This window comes from Peromyscus maniculatus, chromosome 7, assembly GCF_049852395.1.
Source record: "Peromyscus maniculatus bairdii isolate BWxNUB_F1_BW_parent chromosome 7, HU_Pman_BW_mat_3.1, whole genome shotgun sequence".
Taxonomy (NCBI): domain Eukaryota; kingdom Metazoa; phylum Chordata; class Mammalia; order Rodentia; family Cricetidae; genus Peromyscus; species Peromyscus maniculatus.
The window spans coordinates 57,941,253-57,967,683 of NC_134858.1; the positions used below are offsets into that span (position 1 = coordinate 57,941,253).

The 26,431-nt window shown below is 43.7% G+C and overlaps 1 protein-coding gene across 7 annotated transcripts in view; it reads right to left on the bottom strand.

Annotated features, from left to right (window-relative positions):
* Lrrc49 (leucine rich repeat containing 49) overlaps window positions 1-26,431 on the bottom strand; it is a 113,984-nt gene that overhangs the window by 85,200 nt on the left and 2,353 nt on the right. For 2 of the 7 annotated variants that reach the window (XM_006971463.4, XM_042281057.2), the window contains exons 3-8: window positions 25,861-25,948; window positions 20,708-20,905; window positions 20,274-20,376; window positions 15,998-16,201; window positions 11,814-11,880; window positions 5,564-5,707 (exon numbers count right to left, since the gene is read on the bottom strand). In XM_006971463.4, coding sequence (XP_006971525.1) covers window positions 5,564-5,707; window positions 11,814-11,880; window positions 15,998-16,201; window positions 20,274-20,376; window positions 20,708-20,905; window positions 25,861-25,948 — 804 coding nt within the window. Of the gene's footprint in view, window positions 1-3,968; window positions 4,294-5,563; window positions 5,708-11,813; window positions 11,881-15,997; window positions 16,202-20,273; window positions 20,377-20,707; window positions 20,906-25,860; window positions 25,949-26,431 lie in introns of those variants that run through there. The other 5 variants (XM_006971465.4, XM_042281058.2, XM_042281062.2 and 2 more) reach the window with 4 other exon arrangements.

Sequence of the window (26,431 nt, forward strand, 5' to 3'; positions counted from 1 at the left end):
CGAATATAGAATGGTTGGTAGGAAACTGCTGTTATTTGTTTAGAAAAAACTAACAACCGAAAAAATCGAAATGGAACACCCATTTAGATAATTCACAGACATATTACTAGAATGAGTGTTCAGAGCAAGATTGCTATAGATAAAATCAATAGACCAAAGTCAACAATGGTTCCACATGCTACCAACAGTAACAAATCAAATTCTTAACCAACATGTTATTATATTAACAAAAACTAAGATAGATAGGAAGAAACCTAGCAAAAAGCATGTCAGCTCTCCGTGGACTTTCAAGACAACTGACACAACAGTTCTGCATCTCCCGGCCGTCCAGTGTTCTGTGCTGCTCTCCACAGACGGAGAAGAAGGGGCCTCTCTGCTCTCTTCTCCCACCCCAGCCCTCCTTGGCTGCCTATCGTTTTTCGTGTAGGGCTGAGGACTCATGGTATGTCTACTCTGGCATGTCTGCTGTTGTCCTTCTTCAGCTCAGGTTTGGTCAGTGATGCTGGTGAGACTTTATGTGTAAGCTCTGACATCCTAGGAGACACAGCCTCACAGCCAACTCCCTGATCCTCGGCTCTTATAGTCTTTCAGCCCCCTCTCCCAGAGACAATCATCTAATTGCATTTTTTTTTTTTTTAAAGAAGACAACAGGAAGGAAGGAGCTGATATCTCATTGGTCAAGAAATCAGTTTAGTTGCTGAGACCAAGGTATCTTCAGAGCAATATTTTCAATGAGATAGAAGAGAACAGATAAGAATGTGTGGTTCTCAGAGAGGCAGGTGTGTGTCCTTGAAATGGTTTCATTTTCTGTAATGGGACCATATGGACGTGTATGGAGCAGCCATGCTTCAGTATTAACTTGTTATCATAGACCATAACAAAACATTCTGTCTATAAAGAAGCTGTTACACATGTGCACAAATGTATGAAATGTTACTTGTGCCACCTATAGTAATGAAAAATTGCAAACAATATGACTGTCCAGTATTAAATTATAACCCTAAGATAGAATACTATATTGCTACCAAAATTAGTGAACTAGAGCTGGAGGTACTAGAATGGATGACTCTCATGGATCAGTAAGAGCAAAATACAGAAGATATGAGCCACTACATGGTGTCACACACAAAACACTTAAAGGTATGCAAACCCATTACTACTTATGGCTTAGGAATTTTAAACTGGACTGAGTGGGACTGGGAGGTGGCTTGGTGGTAAAGTACTAACTGAAGTGTGTAAAGGCCTAGAGTTGATCTCTATATGAATTATTACGAGGGGCAGGGGGGACCTCCCCTCCCAAGGGTATCCCGTGCATGCAGGGAACCATACAGGCATGCTGGGAAGATGTGGTGGGGGGAATGACTGGTGGGCAACTAACTCCATGCGGGCATGGCAGCGGGTGGACGTTCACAGCCCAGAGGCCGCCTCCATGCGGGCATGGCCTATTATAATAGAAAGACAAAGAGAAGATAAGAAAGGAGGGAGAGAGAGAGACAGAGAGACAGAGAGAGACAGAGAGAGAGAGAGAGAGAGAGTGAGAGAGTGTGTGTCCAGGGATGCACACCTCATGGGAGTGGAGGGAGAGAGGGAGAAAGGGGCAGAGTTTTTCCTTAAGAAGAGGCTGCCACATCAGGCCACAGTGGGGCAGGACCAGAATATTAACACCTAGCACTGTAAACAAAAGGAGATGGAAACAAATGTGTGTGAGAACAAGTAACAGCAATCTCAGGGCGAGGCTACTTCTGTGAGAAGACAGTGGCAGGGAAAGGAACCCAAAGGCTTGGACTGTGCTCGAAAGGATCATTTATTCAGCTGAGTGAGAACTACCAACACTGATGTATTATCTCCAGTTATTGTGGATGTTTTAAGTTTGGGGTTTTTGTTTGTTTGTTTGTTTTTTCTTGAAGCAGAGTCTCACTCTAGGTCACACTGATCTGGAACTCACCATGAAGCTTAGGCTGGACTTGAACTCATGGTAAGCCTCCTGCTTCTTTAGCCTCCTGAGAGTTGGGAGTACAGGCCTGAGCACCACCCCTGAGTTCTAAATTTTAAAAGGGGACACCACCATGGAAACTAAAAATATGTTTAGCTCTACAATGACCCAATTTCCACGAAAGAATGGCAAACAAACAGGAGTCCTGACTCTGAATGCATGAGAGGTTTCTGGTCCCAGGTAACATGCAGGGAACAGGCTTCCCTCCCAAGGCTCAACAGAAACACACTACCCTAACTAAATTCTCAGAAAGCGGGGGAGCTGTCACGGACAGATCGCCATTTTGGATGGATTTCAGGAAGCCGGTGGAATTTCCCAAGAGATGGCCCTGAGCAAGAGGGACTGCAGCTGGGAACCACCAGAGAGATGCTGCACTTCACACAATCCCTTGGATGGGAGCCCATGGCACATGCTCAGTCTGGACACGCAAAGATCAGGTCTGGGAGGCATGCATGAAGCATATTGGAGAGGTATGCAATTTAACATCTGTCTGCTCAACAGCAATTCCTGAACCAACCCTAACCCTACCCTACCCCCATCCCTGGTACACATCCAGAGAGGCTGGGTGATGGAGTCCTCAGCAGGAGCTCCACATCTGCCCTCTCAGCAGGATGTGAAGCAGGTGAGACAGAGAGGGAGCTTCCTCTGGGAAGAGGGTTAGTAATGGTGGTGGCAAAAACAGACTGGTTGCGGGGGGAGGGGACAGGAAGGGCCTCTCATGCAGCACAAAAGCAAACAAAGTCCTTCCGCCCAAGTAAAATCTTCCTTATCTCAGCAATTAGCGCGTGAGTCGCAGTTTCCTCTCCACTCAGCCCGAAGGGATGTCCAGTGTGTCCAATACACCAAGTTACACAACCCAGTGATCAACCGAGACAGAGACAGAGAGACCCCCTCCCCCCACCCCGCCCCTTATGGCTAAAGACGGCTCAGACACCCAAGCCACTACCCAACATTTTAAAGTCACTAGTTGAAGGGCTGGGGGCCATTCAGTGTCAGAGCATTTGCCTAAAGGGTACTGGACAGGGCTGGAGAGGTGGTCAGTGGTTAAGAGCATGTACTGCACTTCCAGAGGCTAGTTAGTTCTGAGCACCCACATCGGCAACTCACAACCACCTGGAACCACTACTTCAGAGATTGCATGCCTCTGGCCTGTTCAGGCATCTGCATCCTAATGATCACCAGACACTACATAGAAAAAAAAAAAGCCAAATGTGGTGGAGCACACCTGTAATCTCACACCTGGGAGGTGGAGACAGGAGTATTAGGGGTCACTCCTTGGCTACAGAGGGAATTAAAACCAGTGTGGGCCCCATGAGACCCTGTCTCACCACAAATCTCCCACCCCCAACCCCAAAGAAAGAGTAAGTGTGGTAACTGAACCTAAGGGCAGGAAAAGATGAAGAAAAAAAATGTAACCTCAGATTGAAAAGTCTTTTGGATGTTTTAAGCAAAGGTTACATGCCAGACATGGGAGCTCATACTTTTCATCTCAGCACTCAGCAGGACAGGCAAGTAGATCCATGTGATCGCCAGGCCAGTCAGAGCCACATAAGAAGGCTCTGTCTGAAGAGGGAGAGGGGGAGACAGACAGACAGACAGAGAGGGAGAGAGGGAGGGAGGAGAGAGAGAGAGAGAAAGAGAGAGGGAGAGAGAATAAAGAGAAGGGTGCTACAGAAATAATTTAACTTAAGATCTGAACTACACCCTTATCTACCTTACATGTACATTCAACTTCCTGCATTATACTTATCATTATGAAAGATATATGCATGATACTGTTGTCTTTTTAAGTTTCATGAATGGATACAATTTCCTTTGCCACAGCAGTGAGCAGAGTCAACACTCACTCACTCGCAATCAGTGAGTTCCCAGCTGAGTGGCATGTGCTTTCCCAGGGAAAGCCAAACTCTGGAAAGGAACATGCTAGGGCAGCAGACTGCTGCCCACAACTAGCAGGAGCTCTTTGGATGCTTACCGGCCCCAGTATCCGAGGATAGACTTAAGTCCTGACTGAGCAGCTTGTGAGGATTCAGCAGCACAGCCAAGTAATCCAGTCTGGAAGCTCTGAAAACAAAGCCCCGCTCCACCACTTCATCCAACCTGCGGAGGCCTTGACACGATTCCGAAATAACTGTGCAATAGATCAGGTCTTAGGGAAGGTTCTGAGTATATCCTCCCTTCAGAAGCCAAGGCACTAGCTTCCTTAGACTTTCTGGGAGAAATGAAAGTGAAACCAATCCATACAGTGGAGCATCGCCTGTCCCCCACATCTGCACACCACAGAGAGCACACTGTGTTCTCTAAGGAAGGGAATCTGGGAGGGTGTGCCTTTGAAAGCTCATGCATGACATCAGAGAGCCCAGATTCAGCTTTTCTCCAGTGTTGGCACAAAGGAAACTCTTAAAGTGATGATGATGCTGCCATTGGGTTGGCATCGTATCACAAAACTGAAGACGTGTTTCTAGTACCTCCACCTTTGTGTTAATACACAAGGCCTCCGCATCAGGCTACTATTTAGTTACCCACTTCCAGCAAAACCATCAGGTCCTTCTGCTGGGGAAGAAGTAAGGGTAGTCACCCTATGGCCTCTGGGAACTGAACCCAGGTCCGCACTCCACAGCAGAGGAGGTCAAGTTCTCATCATGGAGGAGAAGGAGAGCATCACATGATCGTAAGCCCCACTCTTAGGATTCTGCCATCACAGCACTGTCAAGCCCAGGCGTTGTCACCCGTCCTAATGCATCAACCCTTCTACAGAGGTCCTCACGCTGTGGTGACCCTCAACCACGAAATCATCTCAGTTGCCACTTCAAAACTGTCATTTTTGCCTGTGTTATGAATCGTAATGTAAATATCTGTGTTTTCTGATGGTCTTAGGTGACCCCTACGAAAGGGCCACTCAACCCGAGAACCACTTCTCAAGTCAGTTTGAGGGCTCAGGTTTTGTCCCCACAATATGTATGTCTCTTTCCCCTCTGCTCACACACTGTCCTAAGCTGTTGTTATGTCCTCTTTTACAGTCAGCAAGCCAAGAGACACAAGTGACAACCGAGCCCGATTACTTCATTTTTAAACAAATCTGAAATGAGACCCAGACAGGTCCAGTGTCTCACCCAGGGTCACACAACTGATTAGGGGTAAAGCTGAGACCCGACGTAGGCCTCTGCAGCCCTGTGCACTCTTCCTTCATCAGGAGGCCTCCTGGGAACTGCCAGAAGACAATCTAATGGACCTCTACATCTTCCCTCTGCGTCTCTCCTGGGTACACACCAATACCCTTCCCATCTAACTCAGTACCCATGGCAGAGGATGAGGAGCAGTAGTCAGGAACACCAGTTGCTTCATTTAGAGGACACTTCTACCATTTGTAATTTTATATTTACCTTTGAAAATAGAAAACACCTCCTTTTCAACATATTACAAAGCTCCATAGTTATATTCACAATTTAAATTCAGAAAAAAAAAAAAACCTAAATAACTTCAGATTCCGGCATTACACACGCGATGCTGAACTATCATCACTTCCTCCAAAGAGAAGCGGGGTGCATATGTAGTCACTGTGGTACTCACCACAAAGGTGATCTGATTGTGTCGGAGGTTAAGTTCAGTTAGCGAATCCAGACCATTGAGATTGTCAACGTGACTCAAGAGGTTCCTGGCAAGGTTTAAAACTCTCAAATCACACAAATGATTAACATTTTCAATTTTGGTGATCTGTATAAAAAAAAAGAAAAGGGCAGGGAGAAGCATGATTAGCATGGGCATGTCATAAAACTCCAAAAATAAAATATTCAAGTCACCAGATTTAATGACAAGTTTATACCGAGACATTCATAGTCCATCTAAGCATCTCACTGCAAGTCCTATGAAGTCATTCAACTTGTGAAAATTAGCTAAGGATCCTAGTGACAATTTGACCCTAACAAACATCGAGAAACATAAATTTCCTCAAATAACCATGAGTCCCTTTGGAGAAGCTCTAAGGCTGCCAGCTCCTCCATGTACACACAACCTGTCATACAGAAACTGACTCTGGCCCCAAGTCCCATGCTCACAATGCTTTGACAGGGCACATCAAGTCTCAGAGAGCAAAAGCAAAGGACAGGACTACCAGGATCTTGAGGTCAGTGAGGAGTCTGACTGGAAAGATGGAGGGGACTAGGAGCCCCTGTGGGAGGAAAAGATGGACTCTGTAACAGAAGAGCTCAGGCCAGGAGACAATGCTCAGTTAGGTGCAATGTGGTAGGCATTGGCCTGCAGAACAGAAGAACTTAGGTTGTGGAAGCCACACAGAGGCACAGAAGCACCAGCCCACAGCAGAGCAGCCTAAGTTCTCAGGAAGTGAGGCAAACATAGCATTATTATTACTCAGCCAACACAGCCCAAAGGTTGAGTGTCTCTGACTCGGAAGTGGGAGGGGTACTCATCAACCTCTTCACAGGGCATCCTTAGGAAACAGAGATTTACTCAATGTATTATTTTTCATTAAGGGGATACATCTCAGGTCTGGAAAGACCCCCAGGGCTGGGACAGCTTGCTGCTCTTACAGAGGACCAGAATTCGGTTACCAGCTCACAACTGCCTGTAACTACAGCATCAGGGGATCCAATTCTCTCTTCTGGCCTCCATGGCACCTGTGCATGCGTGCACACACGCACGTGTGCAAGCACACACTCACACACACACAAATCTTTTTTTAAAGAATAATTTCAGCGTCAGTAAATATGAATCTGCTCATTTACATCACTATAACAATTGGATTTTTTTTAATCTAACATTTCAAAACAAATGTTTGCTAAAAGGCTCTTTTTTTAGATTCATAATACAGTTTCCATTTATATGGACTCTTTGCAACCAACAAACATCTGTATTCTTTCTAGGCTCAAGAAGAGACATATGCAATGGTGTATTATAAATTGGAAAATATATGAAGGTAACCTGTGGTTATGTTTAAAATTTGTTCCAAGTTTTTTCATCTAATTGATTTAAAGTAAAATAAAGTTATATAAAAATTTAAAAAGAAATGTCCAGGTTATGGAGACTTCTAGATGATAGAACTGTACAAGAAGATACAGAGTAGCCAGGCGGTGGTGGTGCATGCCTTTAATCTCAGCACTCAGGAAGCAGAGCCAGGCAGATCTCTGTGAATTCGAGGCCAGCCTCGTCTACAGAGCGAGATCCAAGACAGGCACCAAATTACACAGAAAATCCTGTCTCAAAAAAAAAAAAGAAGATGATGATGATACAGAGTAAGACATTTGGCAATAAATGTATAATGTAATTTGAAATATATGGACTTAATAAAATTATAACAGAGACTGTATAAAAGGAAATTAGTAATATAAACACAAACTTGAAAAACTCTCTGGAAATACTGAGAAAAAGCAGAAATAGGAGTGTGAAAGAGACAGGTGTGGAGATGGACAGGAGCTGTAATTATAACAGAAAAAAAAAGAAGCAGTTTGAAAGTATGAATGGCCAACTCTGCTGGGCTCAAGAAAGACACAAATGGGTTACTATAGTTGGGGTCAGTGTGCCCCACAAATCCCCATAGAAAGGTTGGCTTCTTAGGGTGCAGGTACCAGAAAGTGCCATGAGTATTAAGAAGTAAGGCCTAGAGAAAGGTCATTAGGTCACTGGGATGTGCCCTGAAGGGGATTATGGGACCTCAACCTTCCCTCCTTTCCTGTTTCTTGATTCAAGATGTGAATGTTCTAATAATTTCTCTTGGCTTTGCCAGAAGCCCAAATGCAGACACCTTGTTTTAGATTTGAACCTTTGTGAGCAAAAAAGAACCTTTCTTTACTCGAGGGTTTAGGCTAGGTATTTTGTTTTCATGAACTAAGTTTGACTAAGTACAGCAGTTCTCCTTTCTTCTATATATATTCCTGAACTCTCCCTTAGAAAACTGTTTCTCTAATTCCTCATAGACCTGTGGGGCCTAAATTAGAGCCTCTTGCATTTTTCTGCTTTTACTTTGGAAACATTTTTAGTTCTTGTATTTAAGCATTAGTCTACAACTTTAAAAATAGTTGTTTATCTTCTATGTATACGTGTTTTGCCTACATGTTTGTCTGTGCACCACATGTGTGCTTGGTGCCCACAGAGGTCAGAAGAGGGCGTTGGAAACCCTGGAACTGGATTTATGGATGGTCATGAGCCACCATGTGGGGGGTGAGAATTGAACCCAGGTCCTCTGCAAGATTAACATATGGTTTTAACCACTGAGCAATCTCTCCAGACCCATTAATCTATAAATCTGTAAAATGATCACTAGGGATGTTAATTTGGCTTCTTACAATTCCATAAGTCACAGCAAGTGGTGGAATAAAGTCAGTAATTCTCTCAGCCATGGACAAAGTCACAAGGACAGAGAAAGTGACAGAAGCTGTAGGCAAAGAGTATGCAAAGAGCACACATAAAGACTTTGATTGACAGACTTCACAGACAGACAAAATGATGATGGGAATGTTGAAAAGGAAGGCCTAATTGTGAGCCATGGTGACTAGAGTCCAGGGCTTCTGAACACATCAGGAGAACTGTATGTTCCGGTGCCTGGATAAAGACAAATTTCCCACTCTGGATAAGGAAAGGGCAGTGTCTGCAAACCACAGGAAAGGTACGTTCTCCTTGAGAAAACTATTACTGAAAGAATAGAATCTTCTAGAAGCACATATGTATCTTTTTGAAGAATCTCTAGGAAAACAAAGTCTGGCAAGCCAGCTCAAAATCTGAATTAGAAACTAGAGCCAATCTCCCAGACGCCTCTGTATTCACCATGGAGAAGGCTAAGTCTTAATGTTCCTACTTTATATTTATTCGATCTGCCACCTTACCACACCTACCACTAAAGTGTCCCCACTGTGAGATTGCTCCGACTAGTGTCCCAACTGTCCTCTCTCCAGAGAACAGCCTCCCCTGTGCCAGTCAGTCCTTTACCACTTAATACAAGTAAGAGTTACCCAGAAAGAGGAAACCTCAACTGAGGCAATGGCCCTACCAAACTGGCCTGTAGGTAAGCCTGTGGGGACATTTTCTTAACTGACTTACAGTGGAGGGCGCAGCCCACTGTGTGTAGTCACCCCTGGGCAGTTTGGTCCTGGCTGCTATCGGGAAGCAGGCTGAAGAAGTAATGAAGAGCAAGCCAGTAAGCAGCACCCCTCCACTGCCTCTGCTTCAGTTCCTGCCTCTAAGTTCCTGTCTGACGTCCGTTCGTGATGGACTGTTGACTTTAAGCTTTCCTCCCTGAGGTGATTTTGGGCATGGTGTTATCACAGCAATAGGAAGCAAACCAAGACAGCTCCTCTCCATCACTTCGATCCATTTCCTGACCAGAATCACCACTCCTCAAAATACTTTCATATCCATGAGACAACTGTGCTGAACATTATGCTCACTAGGCAATCTTAACTTCTAATGAAGCATAGTAAGGTAGAAAAGACCAGTTATTAGATATTGATTTATTTAATGATTCACTTACAGCACCACCTGGACCGCCTATTGCCACACACGGTCCCCTTGCTCCCTGGAACAGAATGACCTGGAGACACAGCTGAATCAAAGGGTCGTTGCCCTTAACAACCGCTGATGCCGGCCACACAGGCCTCTTGCTGACTGCCATGTAAGCGTCTGTAACATCTCACTCGCTCGCTCCCCCACCTTGTGGTCACAAACTGGACCTGGCACTGAAGCCGTTCAGGGGCTGGCCTGGCTTTGGTCCACTGGTGCCATCTCCTCTCCTCCACACTCACTGGTGTTGAATGCTTACTCCAGAAAGACTCCCACAATGCTAATGAGAGTGAATTCTAAAGATCGTCAACTTTCACTTAACTGGTGCTTAACCTTTATTTATTTTTCTCACATTTATTGATTTTATTTAGGGGGGAAGGCATGCAGATGCCCAGCATGAGTGAGGTCAGAGTCTCCTCCTACCATGTAAGTACCAGGGATAGAACTCAGGGAGTCAGGTTTGGGAGTACATGTCTTTACCCCTCAGCTGTCTCTCAGGCTCTGATGCTAATTTGATGTTTGTATTGAATGGTCCACCTTTTGATGTTTTAGGGACCTAACACCACAAAGGCTGCCCCTCTTTGCTCTGAAACACCAGTTTTGCTTGTTAAAGTTGGTTATTTTAAAAGACGACTCAGATTCTCATTTCAAACTCCCTCCCTTGTGACTATGGAACTTTAGGAAATAACTATTTGGTACAAACGTGCAATCTTCGTATCGGACTCTGATAGCACGAAGCTGTAAGATATGCAGTAAGGTGTGCATCTGAAACACAGTGCTTGCCTGAACAGCGGCCGGCAGATGACACTTGCACACGATCAAGTGACGCAGTGTTCGTTACAGGTGCCTGCAAATTCTCAAAGGTATGTCATAACTTAAAAAACCTCGTGCAATCATTATTTCTATATCAAAATAGTCTTACTAAAACTGTTAGCATCATAAAATGCTTCACCTGCATGATAGTTTTAAAATAGTGTGTATGAATGACTGCTGATCTGGTCATCAAGTTGCCTGGATGTGGAATGAACTAAGGTGCAGGCTGACGAACACCCCAAAGGGATTTTCTTCATCAAATTACTTGAAGTGGGAAGATCCACCCTAAATGTGGGTGGCAGCCCAGATAAATGGGTACAGAAGAGGGAAACTTTGCTTTTTGCCTGCTTGCCCTCACTCTTGCTGGCAAGGTCTGCTGCATTCTTTCAAAGGTGTTAGAACCAACTTCTCTGGGTTTCCACTGTAAACTGTAGACCAGAAGCTCTCCCAGAATTCTCCAGGCCTGTGCATCAGATCGGGAGTGCTAAAACATCCAGCCTTGTGGACTAATCAACTAGCAGATTTCTGTTCTCTCCAATGGGAGACCACAATTGTTGGACTATAGTGTATGAGACATTTTAATAGAACACAGACACACACACTGTCTTAGAGTTTCTATTCCTATGATGAAACACCATGACCAAAGCAACCTTGGGGAGGAACAGGATTTATTTGGCTTACACTTCCACATTATAGTAGAAAACTGAAACAAGTCAGGACAGGAACTCAAAATGTGCAGGAACCTGGAGGCAGGAGCTGATAGAGGCCATGGAGGTGCTGCTTACTGGCTAGCTCCTCATGGCTTGCTCAGCCTGCTTTCTTATCCAACCCAGGACAGCCAGCCCAGGGATGGCACCACCCACAATGGCCTGGGCCCTCCCACATCAATCACTAATTAAGAAAAATGCCTACAGCCTGATCTTATGGGGGCCATTTCTCACTTGAGGTTCCCTCCTTTCAGATAACTCTAGCTTGTATCAAGTTCACATAAAACTAGTCAGCAGATACATGATACAATTTCTGTTCCTCTAGAGAATCCTGACTAATAAGTATGCTACAAGATAAAAATTTTACTATGTTTACAAACCAACTTAAAAACCCACAAGGGCATGACGAAATCCAGGACAGTGATGACCTCTGACGAAGAAGCAAGGGGCAGAGTGAATGAGAAAAACCGATGCAGAAGGAAGATTACAGTTCTTGAGTTTGCCTACATAAACACTGTCATAATTAGACAGATCCCCGGGGTCTCGTCTGTGATTTACTTCTAAGAAACTAGGAAATCCTGCACTAGAGGCTGAAGCCCTTAGAAAGTCAATGAGTTCATAAAGTGACTCTTACAACTCAATGTTAGCATGATACTGGAAACATTTATAACATGAAATGTGCTGCAGATTTTCATAGAGGGAGGGAGGTGGGGAAGGAGGGAGGGAGGGAGGGAGGGAGGGAGGGAGGGAGGGAGGGAGGGAGGGAGGGAGGGAGGGGAGCTGTACAATACCTGATTTCCATGAAGATCCAAGACATCTAAATTTTTTAGATTCTCCAGATTTGAGATTTTCCTGATTCTGAAAATTAGAATAAGCAGAATTGAATAGAAATGTAGATATATCACATCTATGAGTGAATCAAAGCTGCTGAGGCAGAAAGATATGCTCATTTTAATATTTAAATTCTCCATCTCCCACTGAATGCACACAGAGTGGTAACAGATGCATGCCACTGGGAAAAGATGCAGAAATGGCTCATTTTAGAGAAAAGCAATGCCACTTCTGACCTCCGGTCAAAGCGTGTGTTGTGGGGGAGGGGGAGGCAGTGTCAGGCACAGTGGAAGTGTTAGCCAAGTATATCCTTTTCCTCCCCAAGGTTGCATATTGAGACAGGGTGTTTCTCCAAACTTGAAGCACACCATTTTGAGTACACTGCCTGGCCAGCAAACCCTTACAATCTGCCTATTTCCACTCCCATCACGGGGTTACAAGTGTACACGACCATGCCTGGCATTCGTAAGTGGAAATCTGAACTCAGAACCTCAGGCTTGTGTGGCAAGCATCTTACCCAGCAAGCCATTTCTCCAGGCCCAGAATCATGGTATCAACATTTCGAAACTACTCTCCGGGGATAACAGAACTTGTCATCATCCAGAGCACTCTGATCTGGAGGCCCATGGGACCCATGTGTAGTTAGAGTTCTCTGGTCCACCCATGTGTGGTTATCCCGGCAAAGTGGAACTGAAGGTTCTGGGTAATCACATAATGACAGTGAACCTGAGACCTGAGGGCTTAGAGGACACCAAGGAAATGGCACGGAAGGAACTCCACCACGGGCCAGCTGAACCCAGAAGCCTGTATGCTCTGGTCCCACTGCCTCAGTAATTGTCAAAAGAAGGTGGGGAAATCTGTTATGACCAACAGGAGACAGAAAGTCATCCACAACACACAGCTGGAGATGCTCAGCCAGGCCCCTTCTGCTGGCCAGAGCTCTCATCTAAGAGTCTATGGGACTTATGTCAGCAGATGTTCCAGCCAGGAGCACTGACAGATGTTTTAGGAATCAGAGGTGTATGCAACAGATACTTGTGAGACACCTGATCTTGGAGAGTGTAGCATGTTTTCTTGTAACACAATTCCCGTTGATGCATGGGTACTAGCAGTTCGACAACTATTTAACAGTGTCTCCTGTAAAAATCAAAATACAGCTGTGCAGAGCAAGCAAATAAAAATATGGAGAAGGAGGAAGAGAAGAAGAGAAGGAGACTATTAGATTGTTTTTACTGCAGAAAACAAGCACTTAGCAGAGGATGTTGGGTCCCTAAGAGTAGGAACCCCAAGACCTTCAATAAGACCCAACAATGCTGTCTTCTGGGTCAAGATGAAGAAGCTGTTTCTCAGAAACTGAAAAGTAGAAATAGGCAGGAAGAATAGATGCAACCAGGATCAGCATTTGAATATTGTTTACAATTAGAAATGGGAATCACAGATATCTCTCGAGAACATCTTCATCTTAGGGTAAAAAAGGGAGACATTCAGGCAGTGGCGCTAGAGAATAAATGTGAGCTAGACACTAAGAACCAGACCCTAAGAACCAGAAAGGAGTCATGTCTGTGGAAGCCTGCAAGGCCCAACTGGAAGAAAAGCCTTAAAGTCAGCTTCTCTCCTCAGTAAGCTGCCCGGAAACATCCTCCTGGTGTGTGGCAGTTTATACATAGCTGACTATGCCAGATCCATCCAACCACTCCATTCCCACATCTCTAAAATGAAAGGACTTACTTCTGAGGTCACTTGAAACTTTAATCTTCTATGGTTCTATAATCTCCCAAATTCTCTTTATGTGAAACTTTTCTTTTTCTTTTCTTTTATGTTTCATTATGCATTTATGTGTATGGAGAGCAAGTGAGTGCCAGACAAGGGCATCAGATCCCCTAGAGTGAAAGGCTGCTGAGGACAGGCCTGACATGGATGCTGGGAAATGAACTGCAGTCCTCTGCCAGAACAATATGCTCTCTTAGCCACTGAGCTCCCTCTCCAGACCCTCCAACTCTGTAATTTATTCTTCAGTGGAATTCTTAATGCAACATTTGAACTAATAAACTAACTACACTGATAGAAACTTTCAGAGAAACATCAGGGGAAAATACAATCCTAAAATTCTGGGACATGACCTTGAGAATACAGTTAAGAAGACAACATCTCCAAACACAGCACTTGGAATATTATATAATTTAGGCTGAAATAAAGAAAACTGGGCCGGGTGGTGGTAGCGCATTCGGGAGGCAGAGGCAGACAGATCTTTGTGAGTTCAAGGCCAGCCTGGTCTACAGAGTGAGATCCAGGAAAGGTGCAAAGCTACACAGAGAAACCCTGTCTCGAAATACCAAAAAACAAAAACAAAAACAAAAAAAAAGAAAAAGAAAAAGAAAAGAAGAGAAGAGAAAAGAAAAGATAAGAAAACTGGAGAGGCAGGAAGGTCACACTGACCTCCTCCCACCATTTTCCCCTCAGGCCCTACAAAGACTCTCGGACCTACATCCCTAAGAGGACATCTGGAGCCCCTCCATCCAGATGAGTCCTGCTTATAAACAGAAAACAACAGGGATGCAAATAGGCCGGCAGGAACTGCACAAAGGGCTAGCTGAGTCGTCCAGGTTAGACCACGGACCATGTTCCTTCTGTCCAACACACTCCTCTAAGGTTGCCCATGAGTCATCAACCTACAATACAAATGTAACTTCTAATCTGTTCCTTTGGGTCTTCTTATCTGAAGACTACAGTGTCACATAAAGTTATATAAACATGTTGTGATTGTCTCTTTCGAATTGCTCTTTGTTATCAGGGGTCAGCCATGAACCCTGCAAAGGTTAAAACAAAAAGTGTTACTAATTTTTAGACTCTGTTAATCCTTCTTCTAAGGTATCCAAAGTTACTTGGTAAAACTGAATGGAAAGTCCGAAGTGATTTCAAGGCCTTGAGTCAGGACCTGTGTAGCTACTGTCTGATGGAGCTATAAAAAGGGAGCTGGAGCAGGACACAAGATGCGACACTAAAACAGACTGAGGGGCTGGGGCATGGCACCCTTGTTAAGAGCACTTGCCATCTTCACAGAGGACCTGGGTTCAGCTCCCAGCACCCACATCAGGCAACTCACAATGGCCTGCAATTCCAGCTCCAGGGGATTTAACACCTTCTTCTGGCCTCCATAGGCACCAGGCACACAGGCAGTACAGAGACATGCACTCAGGAAAATACACACATATACAAAATTAAAAACATAAATATTCAAATAAAACATACAGGAACTACTCTCTGAAAAAGAATTGACCACTGATTCAACAATCACAAAGTAGCAAATGTCCCTCTCAGGCAAACACTAACAAGAATGGCAAGAAATACACAAGCCTCAAGTGAGCACACATGCTTAAAATACATCCTGAGAAATCATAAAATCAAAGCTGGGCTCCTTCACTCACGTGTGTCTAAGGCATGGCGCTGGAGCAATGCCAACAAGTCTGTCAGACTGAGTCCCACTGAACAAAATCAGGATGGATTCTTCCAGTGCTAGAACGAAAGCCCAGGCTCCCATGCATCGTGGCCGGTGTGCTACCCCTGACTTCCGCTGAGCTTTCCTCTAATGATACCTACAGTAAGTACTACTCTGCTTGGACTTACCATCTGAACACTCTATGGATTCTACTGGCTGCAAGCCAGAACTGCTCCCTGGGGGGCTTCGCGGCTAAGAGTGCTGCATGCAAGCACAAAGAACTGAGTCTGCATCCCAAACACCCACACAAAAGCTGGGTGCATCGGTGTGGAATCACAGCACTGCAGAGGTGGAAACAGGAGTATCCTGGGGCTCACTGGCTGGCCAGTCTAGGACCCTGCCCACCCACACACCCAAAATGCCAGCTCTAGGTTCAGCAAGAGACCTTGCCTCGGGAAGAAAAGGCAGAGAGACAGAGCAGAACACCAGTGGACCTTCTCTCACCTCTACACACACTGTGAGCACAGGCATGTGCACACATACGCATCTGTTCCTACACACACACACACACACACACACACACACACACGCACGCACACACACACACACACACACACACACACACACACACACGTGTTACAGTGCACACCCCACCCCCACCCCATATTCACATACCCCCCACACACAGAGAAACTGCTTTACAAATACCTGTTTTTTCCTAACAGAAGGACACGGAGGGACTTCAGAGTGGAAAGCCCACTGATTTCTTCAATCTGGTTATCGTATAAGTCCAAGAATATTAACCTCTGTAGATTAGAAATATTTTGGATCCGAGTTATAAAATTGTGCTGAAAGTTCAACAAACGAAGGTGTTCTTCCCCATCGATGATAGGACACACAGTCAACTTTTGTCTAGAAAAAAACGTGAAGTGAGTAAGATTCGGAGACAGCACCCCCTTCCTGTTTCCTCTGTCAAAAACTATCCAGTAGCATGTCTGTGCACCCAGGCTTTGAGAAGGAAAAGGTAAGTTGGGGCTGGAGAGATGGCTCAGCAGTTAAGATCACTTACTGCTCTGACACAGGACCCAGGTTCAGTTCCCAGGACCTCACCTCAGCTCGCAACTGCCTGTAACTCCAATTCAAGGGATTCCAGGGTCCTCTTCTGACATTCACAGGCTTAGGAATGCATGAGGTACACAGATATACACCCACGCACACATGCATACAATTAAATTTGTATTTTTAAAGAGAAAAAAGTAATTTGGACCACTTCCTGCCCCCAGGGAAGAGATTTAAATTTAATTGTAAATTGTGCAAAAACAAAAACCCAGAAGACAAAGGTAACCACTAAAGTCTAAACTCACACTGTATTTTAAAATGAGTCTCTAATATTCATTTCACATGACATTAACATCAAAAACTTTAAAATGTAATTGTCTTCTCAGGGGAAGGTTTAGATGGTCAAACCAAGTCACAAAGCCAAGGGAAAAAAAATGCCTTTGGTATCAGTCACTGATGGTAAAATTTTCCTGAGAGACCAAGCCATGGGAGTATGAACCATACTAAAGAGCTTATTTTAGAATTACTGACTCACAAAATGCTCATGAGAACGAGAAGAAATATTGCCATCTACAAGAGGGGACACTGTTGGAAAATTCCCTCTGAAGCTCCTTAACTGTAGGGCAACCCTTACTGAACGTGTCGCAGGGCTGGCTGCTGGATTCGACTGCCCAAGACTAGCTTTCTCTGCACAGCACTCGTGGTTCTCCAAGAACAGATGAAAACGTTAAGTGTGTGTCTATTTAGTTGTATTTAAAACAGTGAACCTCCTCTGTGCAAAAAGCTGGACTGTTTCGTATGTGAAGTAAGTTCATGGCCCTTGAAGAATTCAACCCATGTCATAACATGGGGAAGGAGAAGGTCCTGGGTGATTCTGCATGAAGAGTCAAATGCTCTTCAAGGAAAATACAGCTCGCTCTGTGTATTAACAATATTAGTGTGGCGGCTAGTTAGAAACATCCCTTCAGTGAAATCACACGAATAGGAGCTTTGAAGAAAACAAATCAGATGCTATAAACACAGGCACAATATGGAAGTGATCAGAATTCTTTTTGCAATGAAAAAAATGGTTAGCAGGAAAAAATAAGGGAATATTAATGGTTATAAAGCTATCATGCTTTAAAAACAGACCCTTACAGCTGGGAACAGTGGTGCACGCCTTCCATCCCAGCGCTCAGGAAGCAGAGGCAGAGGTGGTGGGTATCTGAGCTTGAGGCAAACCTGATCTACACAGTGAGTTCTAGGCCAGCAATGGATACAGAGTGAGACCCTGTTTCAGAAAGAGAGAGAGATAGAGATGGAGGCAGGGGAAGAGAAGGAGAGAAAACGGGTGGGGCAAAGAGACTGGAGAAACTGGTTTAAGGAAAGAAAAGTAAAAACCACGGGCAATAGTACCAGTTTTGTGGGGCTCATATTTAGAATTCATCCCATGCTTTATACTCTCACAGCTGACATTTCTGTTACATAAACTATAACTTAACTGACTACAGATACGCTAGCTGAGGTCTGTATTGTTGCTCTTAGCAACCTTGAATCGTACCCTCCCTGCTCAGTCGGCCTCTCATAGTGAAAGCCTCACCGCCTGTCTTTGAATCAGTTGTTACTCACACGGGAAAATCACAAACTGCCTTCCTTTCACAAACTTCTATATCTTGAGATAAAGTCACTTTCCCTTAACCAGGAATCCCTGCCAGTCCACCAAAACAAGACAGGAAGCCATCAAAACAAGACAGGAAGCCACCAAAACAAGACAGGAAGCCACCAAAACAAGATAGGAAGCAATGGCCTAACTACCCCAGGAGGGCTCTGCTAAAAGCCTTGGGTTCTGACCCCTCCTGCCCCATCACTGATGCCTGCCTGTACACAATATATCATATTGTGTACCCTAATAAACTTGCCTGAGGATCTGAGGACAGAGCCAGCCACTGGATTAGACATACAGGTCAGGCAGTGGTGGCACACACCTTTAATCTCAGCACTTGAGATCTCATGCCTTTGCTTGGGAAGCACACACACCTTTAATCCCAAGATGTAATATGGCAGGGCAGAGAAAGGTATTTAAGGCATGAGGAAACAGGAACTCTCTCTCTCTCTCTTTAGGCTGAGGATTTCATAGAGGTAAGAACTAGTGGCTGGCTGTTCTGCTTCTCTGACCTTTCATCTTTCACCCTGATCTGGCTCTGGGTTTTTTGTTTGTTTGTTTGTTTGTTTGTTTGTTTTTCATTAAAAGACCATCTAAGATTCAAACAACATGCCTGTATAGGACCATGAGTTTGACTTGTTTCCTTCTTTGAACAGGCTGTCTTTTCTGGTATTTCAGGCTTTCTTTTCATACCAGTGAGAGCCAAGTACTTCTTCTTAGGGTTAGAGTCTTCCCTTGAGCACTCAGACCCATGACCAAGAAGCCACACACACAACAATGCAAAAATCACTACTATTACCCACTAGCTAGCCAACAAGGTTTCCCAAGGTGGTTCCTTGCTGCTGATGCAACTTTTTTGACAACACATACAACAGCTTAGGGCACTGTAATGCTACGATCTCACAGCCAGCCTTTGAAGGAGAGCAAGTGTCTACTCATCGGTGCTGGTTTCTCCATTCTGGAGGCTCATGCTGCCAAAAAACTCATCTTTAAAGCTGCCCAAGCCACCCCCGAGCTACAACACAGGCATCAAACTTCCTAAGTCACAGTCTTACAAACAGGGCCCTACGAATATCAAGTAACACAAGGCTGGGTTACTATTCTTGACTGTGTTTTTAAAGACTGGAGGGGAAGTTCCTAATTAATCCTTCAAAGATGAAGACACTACTGGGAAAATTATAAACATAAGGCAGTATTTAGGATGGGAATCTCAAAACCCACTCACTTTCTAAGGCTGTCATGAGAGATGTTGTTCTCAACTAGAACTCTGCCTACAGAACAGAGCCTTTCCCTGATACATGCAGGAGGGCTGATTCCGTGTGCCAGCTGTGCCCTTCTATGGCCAGCTGTGCACAGCACAGATGTTCTGTCTGGTGGGATCCTACACCCACCATCCCATTACAAATCCCTTCCTGGTTATAAAGAAGGGCATTAAACTATATATATGCACTATATATATATATATATATATATATATATATATATATATATTCATCAAACCTTATATATATTCACCTCCTCATCCACCATTTTATCAAGAGCCCACTTTGTACCAGGCTCTGTTCTAGGTGCCCAATAATATAACTGAACAAAAAAAGTGACCATTTATGAAGATTATATCCTAGTAGGTCACAGACAACAAACAGTCAATATTTAACATATTAGAGAACAACGTTAAGTACTAAGGGGGAAAATAAAGCAGAGAAGGGGGTGAGGATGTGTATGTGGTATGTGTGGGGAGAAGGTGACCATAGAAAGTCACCCTTGACAAATAGCCAAACGAATGGAAACACATGAACTATGAACCAACGGCTGAGGGGCCCCCAACTGGATCGGGCCCTCTGAATAGGTGAGACAGTTGATTGGCTTGATCTGTTTGGGAGGCATCCAGGCAGTGGGACCAGGTCCTCTGCTTAGTGCATGAGTTGGCTGTTTGAAACCTGGGGCTTATGCAGGGATGCTTGGCTCAGTCTGGGAGGAGGGGACTGGACCTGCCTGAACTGAGTCTACCAGGTTGATCTCAGTCCTCGAGGGAGGCTTTGCCCTGGAGGAGGTGGGAATGGGGGGTGGGCTGGAGGGAAGGGGAGGGGGCAGGAGTGGGTAGAACAAGGGAATCCGTGGCTGATATGTAGAACTGAATGGTATTGTAAAATAAAATAAAAGGGAAAGAAAGAAAAAAAAGAAAAAAAAAAAGTCACTCTTAGGATGATGACATCTGAGGGAAGACCTGAAGCAAACAGGAGAGACAGATGTTGTGAAAAGGAGAAAAGAAAATGTCCTCACCTTTCTAGGGTCAGCCTGTCTGAGTAAAGAACTTTCTCTTCAGAAGAACGCTGGAGAATAGGAAATGATGGCATTGATGAGGTCACCAGATTAATATGATCACCTATTGAAAATGATACACAAATCACTTGATTAAGGTAAATCTTAACAGTTGTGATACTAGAGCCACTGTTTATTTAGAGAACTTTGGAACCTACAGATATCTTTTCTAGACATTTCCACAGCTTCCATACTAGAAGATTATTACACTGGGGTTGTTCTCTTTTTCTCAACCCTAAGCTCTGTGCTCTGTTGGGGCCAAATAGCTTTTGCTTGCCTTACAGGTCAGCTGAAAAATCTAGACGTGCTCTGGTGCTGTCTTTATCCCTTTACAGTTCTGACTCCTGACACTATATGCCAACTACAGGATACACTACATGATAGCCCCTCATTACCAGATACATTGGGGCCAGCACTATGACAGCCCTGCCGGATTCTGGGCTTTGAAGGTGTCTGAATGGAAGAGTCTCCAAATGCTGACAAGGAGCTTGTGGCCGTTCTCATGTCCAGCCCACAGGGTTCTGTCCCGTTTGTTGTGGATGAGATGAATGATGACTTATTACGAGGCGACGGACTTACTACTCTTCCATCTCCTTCAAAATATCAAAAAGTTTATCACAAAGCTATAAAATACATGACTTTGCTATAGGATAGACACAGAAAGTAGTTTGGGATAGCAGATGTAAACCTCACATCACTGTTTTTTTTTCCTTTGAGTAGGCTACTACTAATATTCGATAATGTTACAAAGACACCGAAGTGGATGTTGACACATTTAGGATACTGTAACTAGGATCCAAGAGCATATGACACCCTGTGAAGTCGACAGGCTGCTGGCTGGGTGTTTCTGATAGTAAGAAGCATTTCATCTTGGAGAAAAACACACATGAAACGAATAAGCTAGAAGAATGTGCAAAAACAGACTATATAAGAACAGTAGAGGTGGCCCAGTGGTTAAGAGCACTAACTGTTCTTACAGAAAACCTAGGTCTGATTCCCAGTAACCACATATAGCAGTTTATAACCATCTGTTAACTCCAATTCTTAGAGATCCAACTCCTTCTTCTGGCCTCTGGAGGCATTGCATGCTTATGATGAAGACACACATGTAGGCAAACATCCACACATACATTTTTAAATACTTACAACTACTCTTTAAAAAGAAGAACAGTATCTTTGCACGTAGTGTGTCTAGTTACTGGTTAATAAAAAACCTCACAGATGAGTTTAGAAAGAGGTGAATACTAAGACATATTCTAAATAAGTAGAAGATTATAGAGTGGTCTGGAAGCAAGGATAAAAAGTTCCAAAAATCTGAATACCAGAGGATATCTACTATATTCGTCTCTGTACAGTGAGCGTCCACTGAAAGCAGCAAGTGACAAGGAAGAACCTGATGGAGTAATCGGCAGGATGGTAGACCCCGAGACTACCACAGAAGCCTACTCCTTAGACTACCTGAAGAGGAACCTAACCGAGAAGCCGGCAGACTTTCAGGAGGTCATTACTGATATGAAAATAGCCTAAAATCAAGTCACACACACATATCTCTTAATTGAGAAGCAGTGGTATCAGTATTAGCTGGCCTTTTCAGCAATATAAGACCAGGCCATCTCATGCTTTCCACAAAATAATCAGTGCTCACATCTCACTTTCCTGAATAACATGAAACATCAAGAGAGCTAATAATGCTGTCCCAAGAGGTAAGCACCTAGAATTGACACTGCTCAGCAACAAATGTCAACTAACAGGAACACTCACTGGCAGGATCCCCAAGCCACAGGAACCAATGTTGTTGTTTTCTCTTTTGGGGGGTCCACCACTCAGCTCCCAAATAAATCACACACAGAGGCTTATTCTTAATTATGAATACCTGGTCTTAGCTTGGCTTGTTTCTAGCCAGCTTTCCTTAACTTAAATTATCTCGTCTACCTTTTGCCTCTGGGCTTTTCCCGTTTTCTTACTTCTGTAAATCTTACTCTTACTCCTACTCCGTGGATGGCTTGTAGCTGGGTGGCTGGCCCCTGACGTCCTCATCTTTTCTCCTCCCAGATTTCTCCTTCTATTTATTCTCTCTGCCTGTCAGCCCCACTTATCCTTTCTCCTGCCTTGCTATTGGCCATTCAGTTCTTTATTAGACCATCAGGTGTTTTAGACAGGCACAGTAACACAGCTTCACAGAGTTAAACAAATGCAACATAAACAAAAGTAACACAGCTTAAAATAATATTCCCTAACAAACCAACAGAGGGATTTGGAGTTCAAAACCAAAAACAGCTCAAGGATTAGCTGCAGCATAAAGCTTAGCTGTCAAGGTAAGTAGAACACGATGAAAGAAAACTCAAGGGAATAAAGAATCTCATTTTGTCTGATTAACATTTCATTAGGTTTTTTTTAAATTCCTATTAGAACTTCAAGGCAATCTGAGCTTTAACAGTAGATCAAAAGCTTCCATGACTTGGAATGCAGGGGCAAAAATCAAAGAGTAAGTTCCATTTACACTTCATGAATGAAAGAATTCTATCCCACGTGTTTCGGCTCCTCTTACATGCAAATGTCATTATTTTCAGTTTACCACTGATACGATATACACCCGACCATAGATGGCAAAAGACAAAATGATTAGGGAAGAAAATCTTAAAATCTGTACACAGGATCCTGTGACTGGGACACACAGGAAGCTTTGAACAGCCATGTGTCTGCGTGGGTGTACGCACTCCCGTGGAGACTGCCCCCAGATGGCTTGAGGTCACAGAAGGGGTGGTGTCACTGCTCTGTCACACGTCCCCTGACTTCCTGACCAGATCTCTAAGGTCCCAACAGCTGGTCTCACCTTACATCTCAGCAGAATTTAGATGCAGGGGCCAATCGGGAGATTTTCCACTTGATAGGAGCGTAAATGAAAATCTTTTTTTTTTTTTGTACTTTATTTCTATTACAAAGAAATAAATCAGAAATTCCTGCATTTTCATGTAAGTAGTGCCTCAAAATGCTCAGAAGCCAACTGCTCTACAACTGGTTAAAGTGACTGGTGTGGTGCAGGCTAGACCGCTGGAGCACGGGCGTCCCCATGAGAGGGGGCAGCCACAGGCAGCCCAGGGAGCACAGCACACTGTGGTGGAGAGCCACTGAGCCTCATCTTGGAGAATGTTCTGATGACCAACATTCTGACTAGATTTTCCACTCATCTGTCATGACGTCAGGAGCTGAGCTCCCTCCACAGACAGACTGTGTAGGCTCACTTAAGGGACTGAATGGGGCCACAGCAGTCACTGGACTACTCAGATCTTACGAAGCCTTGAGGACACAGGCTAATAATGCTCAGCAACACCCAAAAGGCCTACAGGAAACCACACATGGAGCATTAGATCTAAACCTTACCAGTCTGAAGTCTAAACTTTAGACAAACTAGTTTTGGAACATCAAGTTCCTTTGTTTTGACTGAAAGAACCATTGGCTATGTTGTGTGGCTAGATTGTGTGTGGTTAATTTTTAAAAATAAGAAATGTCTGAAGTGGGTTGTGGAGGGCTAGATGTGAGAGTGTAGTTTATCACACAGAGGTCTTCTTGCCTGACAAATTTAAATTTAAATGTTTTTAATTTGTCAACTTAATTTTTTTCCAGAGTTGTATGCTCTAGGTTGTAGAAAACTGAGTACAGAAGTGAAGATAATATCTACAACTTATGTGACTTTCTTTACATAATACTGCCTAGACCATGGAAGAGGTGTAGTGAAAATGTTGAAGTCCACATTTAAGACATGTCAAATGAGTGTCTTGTCACAGAGAATGGCTATGAATTGGATCTTTTAAGAAAAAGCAAATTCAATTTCTTTCTGCTTAAATTTATTTTTATTTTGTTATTTTATGGGTCATGGCTCTTAAATACAAAACTTTGCCTCTGGGGTTCACAAAATCATACATCCACACTACTTCCTCATTAGCAAATATTTGGTAATGTTTTCTCACTTATCATACAAATATAAATTAATAATTCCTTGAACTCTAGAAAAATGTGAGAAAGTGAGATTTGTTCACAGCTGAGGGACGAATCAAGATGCTCCTGTGCAAAAATTTTAAGGAAATTCACAATGAAGACATAAAACAACCTCCAGCTGAGAATTTGCAGCTCCATGTTGACAGCAGAGAGAGGGCAGAACACACACCCTAGGAATGCACTCAGCACCAAATGAGGGGGGCGGGGCTGATGCTCCTGCACTCCGGAACTAGAGCTAGGTGGTGTCGTTCCGGAACTGACAAAGTCTTGAGTGGAGGATGTAGGAAAGAGAAAAGTCAGCTCAAGTTATATGGGTCCAAGAGGAAGGCCCAGAGATATGAATCAATATTCAAACTATGCAATACTGCTGTCTGTCGACACAGTAATGAAACAGACAATCAAAGGGCCTGTACTGACCAGCCCTCTTACAGCAGGCAAATCGACAGGATCAGAAGGCATATGGGGGGGGGGGTGCGAAGCAAGTGCTCCTAAGAGGCAGAGGTGGAACCAATTAACACTAGCACACCACAAATAACTAGCTCAACTCAGTAAACTATTCTGAAACAGACTTGACTAATGTTTTAAAAACATGTTTCAGAAGTACCACCAAATCATACTACCTAACATCTGTTCAAGGGTGATCTACAAACCACATCACCACCACACCTGTCAGAACCACCCTGGCGCTGTGAATGCACACCCCAAATAACACCCAAAACTTACCACATCACAGTGAGGAAGAGGGGAAGGATGCACTAAGATTCTGCATTTTGAACAAACTCCCAAGTGATTCACATCAAGATTAAGGCTTCTAATGATGAAATGCCTGTGACTGTGTGGCTATGTGGCTATGTGACTGCGTGGCTGTGTGGCTGTGTGACTCTGTGGCTGTGTGACTTTGTGGCTGTGTGACTTCTTTATGGCTGTGTGGCTGTATGGCTGTGTAACAATGTGGCTATGTGACTGTGTGGCTGTGTAACCATGTGGTTATGTGGCTGTGTGACTGTGTGGCTGTGTGACTTTGTGGCTGTGTGACTGTGTGACTTTGTGGCTGTGTGACTGTATGGCTATTTAACAGTGTGGCTGTGTGGCTGCATGTCATTGTGGGAAGAAGATGGTTATTTTATATACCTGACTTTCCACTGTTTTCTTATTTTCAAAATACTTGTCTCCACATATCCTCAGTTCTGTTAGTTAGCCATTATTTTTATTTCTAATGTATGATCAGAACATTCTTTTCCTATTCTCTATTGTAACCTACTTTCAAACTAAAATAAGTTTTTTTGGTTTTTTTTTGTCTGTTTTGTTTTGTTTTGTTTTAATGCATTAGAAACAATCAACTATGGGGTGTGTGTGTGTGTGTGTGTGTGTGTGTGTGTGTGTGTGTGTGTGTGTATGTGTATGTAAATCTATACCACCAAATCTGATTTAAACAAATATCAAACCAATTTTGTAATCAATTGAACTATTTCATTTTGTAGTTCAGGTTCTAGGCAGACAAGATAAACGATGCTGTGTAAAAAGCGAACCTGTCTCAGCACCCTGACAGTACCTTGCCTACTTGAGTAGTTTCTCTCCAGATCATGCTGTAACAGTCTCCCAGGAAATGATGGTGTTTCTCTATTAAGCTTGAATTCAACCTGAAAAACAGTATTTAAGAAGATATTGGGAGAAAAAAATAACAGTAAGAAATGAAGTTTATTATAAAGCAACAGATAAAATATGCTTTAAAAAAAAGGTTGACTCTTGAAAACATCAAGAAGGGCCATATATTATATGATTCTATTTATATGAACTACCCACAACTGGAAAATTCATAAAAACAAAAAGCATATTTGTGGTTTCCTGGGGTTTAAAGTAAGTGGGGAATAGGGAGCCACTGCTTAATGAATTTGGGATTATGTCTGGAATGATGAAAATGTTCTAGAACTAAATCGAAATGATAGCTGCACAACACTGTGAATGGCCTTAATGCCACTGAGCTGTAAACCTTAAAATGGGCTAAATTGGAATTTGCATGGGAGGTGTGATTCCAAACATGAAACTGAAAACAGTTATAGATGATCAGATTAAAATACTTCTGATCCCTCCACAAATATAATTGTCATAAATATCATAACTGA